This window comes from Meles meles, chromosome 1 (genome assembly GCF_922984935.1).
Source record: "Meles meles chromosome 1, mMelMel3.1 paternal haplotype, whole genome shotgun sequence".
Lineage (NCBI taxonomy): Eukaryota > Metazoa > Chordata > Mammalia > Carnivora > Mustelidae > Meles > Meles meles.
Window position 1 is genome coordinate 202,793,763 of NC_060066.1, and position 9,120 is coordinate 202,802,882.

The 9,120-nt window shown below is 53.5% G+C and overlaps 1 protein-coding gene across 1 annotated transcript; it reads right to left on the reverse strand.

Annotated features, from left to right (window-relative positions):
• Positions 1-330: 330 nt before the first annotated feature.
• Positions 331-8,127, reverse strand: LOC123952055 (phospholipase A2 group V-like). The gene is made up of 5 exons (XM_046021286.1): positions 8,064-8,127; positions 5,331-5,380; positions 4,071-4,215; positions 1,839-1,945; positions 331-1,134 (listed from the first exon to the last, which is right to left on the reverse strand). The coding sequence occupies exons 2-5, from the start codon at positions 5,368-5,370 to the stop codon at positions 1,013-1,015; spliced, it is 414 nt and encodes a 137-aa protein (XP_045877242.1). The 5' UTR covers positions 5,371-5,380; positions 8,064-8,127; the 3' UTR covers positions 331-1,012.
• Between the last annotated feature and the right edge of the window lie 993 nt (positions 8,128-9,120).

Consider the following 9,120-nt stretch of genomic DNA (forward strand, 5'->3'; position numbering starts at 1 on the left):
AGGTTTGGTAACAAGCCTGAGACCACACAGCTGGAGAAGCCAGAACTGGGATTTGACCAAGGCCCCCCACTGGCCCAGAAGCCCAAGCTGGCATGATTGCCAAGCATCTTCTCCTCACCTCCTCAAGGAAGAATGAAACCCAGTGCTTGGCTGGAGAGGACCCCCCCAAGGTGTAAGGAGATGAACTCCAAAGGAGATTTGGATCTGGTCCCCAAAAAGCTTCTCTCTTTTTTTTTTTAAGATTTTATTTATTTTTTTGACAGAGAGGAGAGATCACAAGCAGTCAGAGAGGCAGGCAGAGAGAGAGAGAGGGAAGCAGGCTCTCCGCTGAGCAGAGAGCCTGACACGGGTCTCGATCCCAGGACCCTGAGACCATGACCTAAGCTGAAGGCAGAGGCTTAACCCACTGAGCCACTCAGGTGCCCCTGGTCCCTGAAAAGCTTCTATTTATGAACCCACACTCTCTGTTCCTGAGAGTGTATAGCAAAGCTGGTGTCCAGAGCCCAGTGGCAGAGGGAGAAGAGGTGCGGGCAATTCCCCGGAGCAGAGGAAAATGCCTGTGTGGTTTTGTCTTAAGAATAAATTTAATTAATATCTGTATGGCAGACTTATAGGGTCAATTTGGCTTCTGCCTTGAGTAAACATTCTCTAGAGGGTGGTGGTAAGAATCCAAGATTGCAGAAACTGAAAAGTAAATGCATCTTCCTGGATTGGGGGGTGGTGCTGTCTTCAGGGTAAGGGAGAGACAGCCGGCCCGGAGCTAGGGGCGAGCTCACAAGCGGAGGTCAGGAATCCTGACCTTACCATGTCCTACCAGCAAAGTCCCTCTCCTGGGACTCTGCAGCATGAAGAGTGGCCGTGAGGCTCCTCCGAGCCCCGTGGGCCATGGAGAGAGAAGGAGAGCCGAGACCAGGAGCCTCTCTCAAGAGCCCAGCAGCAAAGAGCCCAGCAGCAAAGAGCCCAGCAGCATGAGTGAGCTCCGTGGTATAGGAGAAGGGGAGAAAAGCCTCGGTCAGCAGAAGACTTGGGGAAAGTCTAAGTAGTAAGTGTTGTAGCTCCTCAGGTTCCTCTTTAGACAGTAGGCGAGCTTCTGGTCACAGGCGCAGAGCTGCTGTTGGCAGAAAGACCCGGACCCTGCAGACAGGACACCAAATGCACAGTGAGGAAGGGAAGGTAGGCTCGACCAACAATGCCCCTCGGGCTTACTTCCAGTCTGAGCAGACTCCCCTGTCTGCTTCCTGGCCCAGGAAGTTCTCAGTCTGATGAGGGAGGCACAGCTTCCAAACTGGGAAATGTGGGATCTGATGGAAGAGGGGAGGTTTTGACCCCCAGGGGGAGGTTTTGGCCCCCTGCCCTCTGGCAGTCGCCAGTCTGGTGGTAGAGACACATTTTCTGCCCTTGGGAGTCCCCAGTCTGATGGTGGAGTCAGCCCCTGCTCCAGAGGAACTCCAGCTCTCATAGAGGAGACACCATCCCCAGACTTAGCTCTGAACTCAGATGGATGTGAGCTTGAATCCCAGCTGTAGCTGTGTGCACTGGCAAGGCTCTGAGTTCCAGTTTCCTCATTTGTAAAACAGGAAGACTAAACACACTTCAAAAGTTGTTTGGGGGAGCAAGTAAATGGAGGTATGCAAAGCATTTGGCACCTGGTGAATACTCAGTTTGCAGCATTTCAACCCTTCCCCAGAGGTCAGATGCAGCTGCAATAATCCTGCCTCCCTTGCCCCCCAGCTCTGCCCTACAAGGTATAGGCTGGCTAACATCTAGGGGCAGCTGAACTCAGAACCAGCAGGGACCCCGGTTCTATCAGTGGCCCTAATGGGAAGGCCCAGTCTTACCACAGGTGACCAGTCCCTGTGCAAATCTGTATGTGTATGGCTGTGTCCAGATTTCGCAGCCTTTCTCCTCCAGCCGCCCATAACACTGATCATGTGCCCAACAGCACCTGTCATTGCAAGAGACATAGATCCTGAGCAGAAGGGGCACGTCATTTAGCAGGGGCCACCTAGGTGGGTGTGGTTTGGCAAAGAAAGAATCTAGGGATATGGCTAAATACTTCTCTGCTCTTCCACTGAGGCTGCCTGCCATCGGCTAGGGGTTCACTGACCACCTCTTTCCTCCAGGAAAGCCTACGTGAGCCTACATTTCCCAGCCTTCCTTGCAATTGGCTGTGGCCACACGACTAGGTTCCCACCAGGGCATCACGGGCAGAAGGGATGCCCACCACTTCCAGATCCACCCATGAAACCCTCCCACACTGTCCTCCATCTCTCAGCTGGATGGCAATGACCCTGCAGGGGACCCTGAGGCCACAGGGGATGGGAGAGCCACAAGATGGAAGGAACCTGGGTCCTCGAATTCACACGTGATTCACATAGAACTGTTATGTGAGCAAAAAACAAACTTCCAGTGTGTGAGGTGTGGCCAATTGCATTTTTTGTGTGTGTGTTGATTTACAGAAAAATAAAGAAGGTTGTACAGAGTGTTCCCTTTTACGCCACACCCCGTTTTTCCCGTCATTAACATCTTATACAATACACTTGTTACAATTAACAAACCAATATTGTTGTCACTGACTAAATAATCATCTAAATCATAACACATCATTATTGATTCATTAATTATAAAAAGCCCATAGTTTATTTAGATTTCCTTAGTTTTTAACCTAATATTATTTTCCTACGTGAGGATCCCATCCAGGACGCCTCATTACATTTAGTGGTCATGTCTCATTAGGCTCCTCTTGGTTGTGACAGTTGCTCATACTCTCCTTGGCTTTGATGACCTTGATGTTTGGAGGATGCTGGGCAGCTATTTTGTAGGATGCCCCTCTATGGGGTTTGTCTGATGTTTTTCTCATGATAAGACTGGGGCGATGGGTTTATTTTGCTTCTCTAATTACTCCAGCTTTGACCAATGGGAGCCCTTCCCATTGGCTCCTGTGCTCCCTCACATATCTCTATCAAGGAGGAACTTCCTTATCTTTTCGCCTTATAGGAGACTCCAGACTCATCCTGTATATTTTCTGCCCTTGTCCTAGAATTATCCAGGTCTCCAAGGAACCTTGGTTCCCCTTTATGGCGAATAGTGTTAGAGACCACGTCTGGGCACTAGGAGTTGCTTCCTGCTCTTGGGATGTTGTTTCGTTTAGTCCTCTCAGCTCCCAGAGCAAAAAAAAAAAAAGTGTCTCTATTAACCCGTACACACATCTGTACCTATTTCTGTATGCAACAACCTGTGCCTATATTAAACTAAACAGGAGTTCATACTGACGTCCCCATCTCCGATCCATTGCCCCAGGAAGCGAACTCCAGCAGGGGAACACTTGGCTCCCACCGTCTGCCTTCCATTTGCTCAATGGACCTATACCATCACCCACATCAGGAGTCTCAGAATTTTCCAAAGAACCGTCTCTCTGTCTCACATGTTCTAGAATTAGGACACTTCCCAATCAAGAAATGGGAATCTAGGTACCTCTCAAAGTCTTTGTGACTGCCTCCACCAACGGACAGCATAGAATTTCTGAGGCTAAACCCTTTTTTCATGCAGTCTTGGGACACTCAGTCTTGGAACGCCATGGTCACTGTGCTGTGGGGAAGTCCCAACAGACTTAGAGAGGCCCAAGTGACAGGAATCGAGGCCTCCAGCCCACAGCCTCCACTGAGCCCCCAGCCAGCAGCCAGAAGACACGGGAGCGAGCCATCTGGAAACTGGATAGTGCAGCCTTGTTCGAGCTGCCCAAGCAGAAGCCGGGTGGAGCAGGGACAAGCCATCCCACTGAGCCCTGCCCCAAAGGCCGATTCGTAGCAAAATAAATGGTCACGGTCACTTGCAGCCACTACACTTTGGGGTGATATGTTACCCCAACAGACCAACTGACACACGTGGTCACTGAGAAGCATGACGTTTCTAGATGTGTCTTGGGCAAGTCAGTTAACCCCCCGGATACACAATTTTCTCACATATAACATGGCCCTTGAACACTCATCTTCCAAAACTGACACAGAAGTACATGAGATCATGTGCCCACAGAGGCTGAGCATAAAGGATTATTATGGTAATTAGCTCACCAATCGGTGCCGTCCTTGGGGGTCCCCCCACCTCCCAAGCCGCAGTAGCAGCCGTAGAAGCCATAGCTCATCAGGGCATTCTTCCCGGTCACCTCCTCAATCATGGACTTGAGCTCCAGCAAGCCCCCGGACACAGCAGGAACACCTGGAAGACAGCCCCCAGCCCCCGGGAACACGCTTATTATTGGGCATGCACCTGCCCCTGCCCCCACCCTGGGGCTTGTGGGGACCCAGGCATCTCCTTCTCCTTCTCCCCATTAGTGGGACAGGAGCAAGAAGGGAGAGGCAAGCAGTAGAGCTAAATGTCTGGACTTGGAGGATGGGAACCGTGGGTTCAAATCCCGCCTCTGCCACTCATTTCACAGCATGAGGTTGAACGTGTCGCTGAATCTCTCAGAGCCTCTGACTCCTCATCTGGAAACAGGAGTGGGGGGAACCTAAAGTGAATGCCTACATTTTAGAGTTATCCTAAGGGTTAAATGAGAGAGAGTTTCTGTCTTTTCTAGGCAGAGAAAGTATGTGAATTTCACTAGGCAGACACCTTGTGAACGACCAAGAAATGGGAGGTCTAATTAATAGGGTACCTTTCTCGCCTGATGATGCCATGTCCCTCCTCAAAAATATACCATTTAGGACATAAGGCCCAGGACCTTAGCAAGGTGGGATCCCTCCAGATCACTGAAGCCAGCTCCCTTGCCTTCCAGATTGGGAGAAAGTAGTTTGGAGGGAAAGGTTCAGGGTTTCACAGAGAGCCAAGGGTTCCCGCCCTGCACTAGATCTCCACCCTCCGCCCTCCGGCAGTCTCCAGGGATCTGGCAAGACATTAAAGATTAGGCTAGCATGTTGGGGTGCTGTGCACATGGTAACGGGGCTCCCCTATGCTGTGCCAGTTCTCCCCAGCTGGGAGGTGGTAGCAGGTGGGACCAGCCTCTGCAGAGAATGACCCAGGATGGAACAGTTCCAGAAGGGTCTTGTTCTCATTTGGGTTTTATTTTGTGCCAAAGGAAAAAATATGCCTCCCACATTTGCAAGCCACCTGTTGTCCCCGTAGCACAGTCTTTACCCGTCACCACCTGGAATCGTGTGACAGCCCCATCCTGGGGCTGCATATCACCCTGGGTCACAGAGGAGGACACAGACGTCCAGAGCTGAGATTCAAAATCAAGGCTCCCCGACCTCAAAGACTAGCCTCCTTTCACTACCTTACTGTTTCTAGAGGTGAAAGGTCACAAGATCAGAGGTCACAGTGCCAGCACTTACTACAAATGAGGAACCAAGCCAGTGGGAGAAGGCCGTTCATCTCTGGGGTTCTGGAAAAGAAAACGCATCCCGTGACATGTCTCTCAGGAGAAGCATTTGGACCCTACCTCTGGGCCTGCACACTCCTGTTGGGCAGCATGTGGGTCAGGAAAGACTTTCCTCAGTCAGGAAAGAGGCAAAAACCTTAAGGATTTGATCCCAGGGTCCCGAGCCCCTGAGGGGTACTGTTCCCCGTAGAGGCAGGAGAGGACTTTCCCGCCACAAGTGCCCCAACGCAATGGTGTGCTCCGCAGACCATGTGCCCACCCTCGGGGCCTTGTTACGGTTGGTGGGTCATGAGCACTTTTGCCTTCACAGACCTCTTCCTCCAAAAAAATAATTCTTTCAAGTGCTATTTTATAACTGTGTTGGCATGGAAACGAACCCAGTCCAGGCTGAATGCGGTATTACCTATTCGTGACTCTTACATTCATTTTTTTTTTTCCGTCCTGATTCTAAGAGTTCAAGTTCAGACATTTCCATGGGCCCCCAGGACTGTGCCTACCTAAGGAATAAGTCGACCCTAGGTACGCATGAGGGCTCCAACAGATAAGTGTCCATGTTTCCATTGAGAGCTCATATGGAGCTCGTGGAGAAAAAGGAGGCTCAAAGGGCTCATGGAACTTGCCAGAAGCCGTGCAGCTAGTAAGAAGCTTAGGAAGGGCTCAAAGCCAGGCCCGTGCACCTCTCATGGCAGGACACAGCCTCCTGTCATGGAGGGTGAGTTGCCCTTTGGGCCATGGAGCCTGGAGACCCCAGCTTCCCTCCCCAGCACCTGCCTTCTGCAAACATATGAATCACCCACTTGAGTCCCAAAAAGTCACACCCAGAAGGCAGAGGAAATTCCATGTGTCTTGGGCCAGTGCCTGATTCAAACGTGGCCCCTCGGAGGTTCTTTACTGGCGGCTGCCTGTTTCCCTTCCCCGTCTGGATCCCAGAGTCCTTGTTTATCCACAGCTGCTCGGTTGGCTGATGGTTTGCCAGGATTTCCTCTTCGGTGCCCAGCTGTCTTGGATCCCTGAGTCTAGCGGTCACTTGTGCAGTGCTCAACCCTGAGATCCTGGCACCACCCGAGGCCTGGCTCCAAGCACACACAAGCTTCTGCTCCCCGGGGCTCCTGGCTACCAGGCTGGCCTCTCCCGGCCACCCTTTGTCCAGCAGCACCTCTGAGTTCCAAGAACATTCCTCAGGGTTCTGTCCATCCATGGCCTCTGGCCCGAGAGCTCTAACCAGCCAAGGGAAAAGGCTCTAGACCCTATCCTTCCACACTAGTCTTCCTCGGCTGCTTCCCAGAGCAGCAACAGGGGAGGGGGCATCTGCAGCATGCCGCAGCATTCTGTCCCCTGTCGCTTTAAGCCTTCAGAGGACCCTGCTAGGTGACTATTGTTAAACCTTCCGGCACAGCGTCTGTCCCTTCGACCGTCACTTGTTGAACGAAGGGATAGCAGTCGTTGATCCCATGGATGGGGAAAATGAGGCTCAGGCAGGGGGACATGAGCTACCCAACGATTCGGCCCAGGACTGTGAATCTACTCTTCTCACTGCCTCTGAGCAGCCCCTGTGTACTATTCACGGTGTCCCTTTTCCATATTTGATGATGCTTTGATGTCCTGTGGACGCTTTGCTGGCCTGGGAAGGCACAGTCCCTCCCAGGAGTAGCTAATTCCTAGAGGGAACAGAAGACCCCTGGGAGCATGGCTTTCATACAAGCAAACCAGCCAGTCCACAACTCACACTCCAATTCCTCTATCGAGCTCTTCCACTCCCAGCCAGCATTTCTGCTGCCCTAAATCACCCCGGGGCCAGGAAGCAGGCAGCTAGGGATCCCCCACCCCTGCAGCCCAGAATCCACTGAAGTCCTTCGAGCCAGCCAGTCCCGAACTGCTTCCCCTGCCCTGCCCTGCCTTGCCCATGGAAAACATAAGAAAGGCTCTGGGCTGAGCTTGCTCTCATTTCTTCTGCCTGCTGATCTGCCCTGGTGCTTCCCCGTGTGGCCCTGACCGTGCCGTGGGTCCCCTTCTTTCAGAAACCGTAAATAACAGACTGTCTTCTAAATGGCGTCTGGCTCCCGATCTCTTGGCCTCACCACACCTGAAAGGAACCAAACTCCCAGGCAGGTTTTAGGGCACCTTGGGACGGGGCCACTGGTGGAGGGAACAGGACGAGGCCCCGTGGGAAGGGATCTGATGCAGAGAGGTCTCACCGAGGAGGCGACCGAGGCATGGACACAGCTGCCCCAGTGGCCAGGAAAGTGGCCCATCTGTGGAGCTCAGAGCCAGCCCCCAGGAGAAGGATGTGGAGCTGGCTATTTTTATCAAGCGACCACAGAGGGAAATGAGCACAGCCGCGAGATAATTTTGGAGTAAAGTGGTGGCTGAGGTCATGAGAGGTGGAGGGAGTGGAGACAGACAGCCTAACAGAAGCCCAAAAACATGGGGGTCGGAAGTGGCCGGGTCCCTGGAGGGAGAGGATGGAGCAGCTGTCCCCCCGCCGGCCCCCACCATGGCAGGTCTCTAACCACAAAGGATGGACAGCCCCGAGCCCCGCAGCACAGCAGACGTGTGAGAGACCTCCCCTCAGTCTGGGGGAATGCACTGGGGGGTCAGGGGCCTCCTCTCCCAGGCCCTCTCCCTCCCTGTGCCCTGCCCACCACCCCACCTCAAGCAAGGCAGCCCCCAGAATGAGATTGCTCACCAGGGAGACCTTCTCTCCGTCTCAGGCCTGCAGAAGACACAGGGGTTGGGCCCTCGGGTTTTAAAGGCCTTCTCTGCCCTCCTCCCACGCTCTGGCCTGGGCCGGATCCAGGAGTCCTGACGGCTCAAAGAGGAAGCCCTGTTTCTGGCCCTCAAGACTCCCGAGGACTTTTTGCCTCTCTGTATCCCGAAGCTTCAATTCCCTGGAGCGTGTCACAGTGCCCGGGCGACGTTCAGGAGAGATACCTAGGAGGGTCTAGCTGGGGCCACCCATGGTCCAGGGCTCTCCAGCAGGGAAAGGAGAGCGGGAATCACCCTCCCAGGGTAGGCTCCCTCCTCCTGCTACCCTGCGTCCCCGTGGAGTCCTCGGCCCATGGCTCCTGCTCGTGTTTCATTCCATCTCCCTGGGGCTCAACTCAGGGACAGCCATGGCAGCCAGGCAGCAGCCGCTCCCTCTTCCTGTCGTTCCTGACCTGCCAACCCCCGACTCTGGCCTGCTCCTGGGGTGGGGCGACCCAAGAGCCTGTGACAGTCCCCACTCTGGAGATGCTGGGAACTGTCGCTGGCGCCTCTATTTTGGCACCGGACTCCTTATGGAATTCCTACACTCCTTCTCTCTGGGAAGGAGATCCCACCAGGCTTGCGGTCAGAGCCATGCAGGCCGCTGTCCCTACTCAGCCACGCAGGAGCTGTGTGACTCCGGGCAAGTCACCACCCTTCTCTGTTCCTGTGATCTCGGAGAATAACGGCTCCCTGCCGCCCCAGAGGCTCATGGTGTAGAACAAACTGTATGAAATAAGGCAGAGCGGGAGGAGTGTGGCTCAGGGGTTGACATCACAGACTCTCAATGAGCTTCAAGCCCTGGGTTCCGATCCTGGCTTCCCCACCACGAGCGACATCTCCTCCAGGCTGGCTGGACCTGTCCTGCCTCAGAGAGTCCTTGTGAGGATGAAGTGAATGAAGGCATTTACAACAGAGCGGTGGTCAAACAATGCGAATAAGTAAATGACGAGTAACCTTCTAGAATGTTCTTGAGGAGCATGGCTAACTGTTATTAT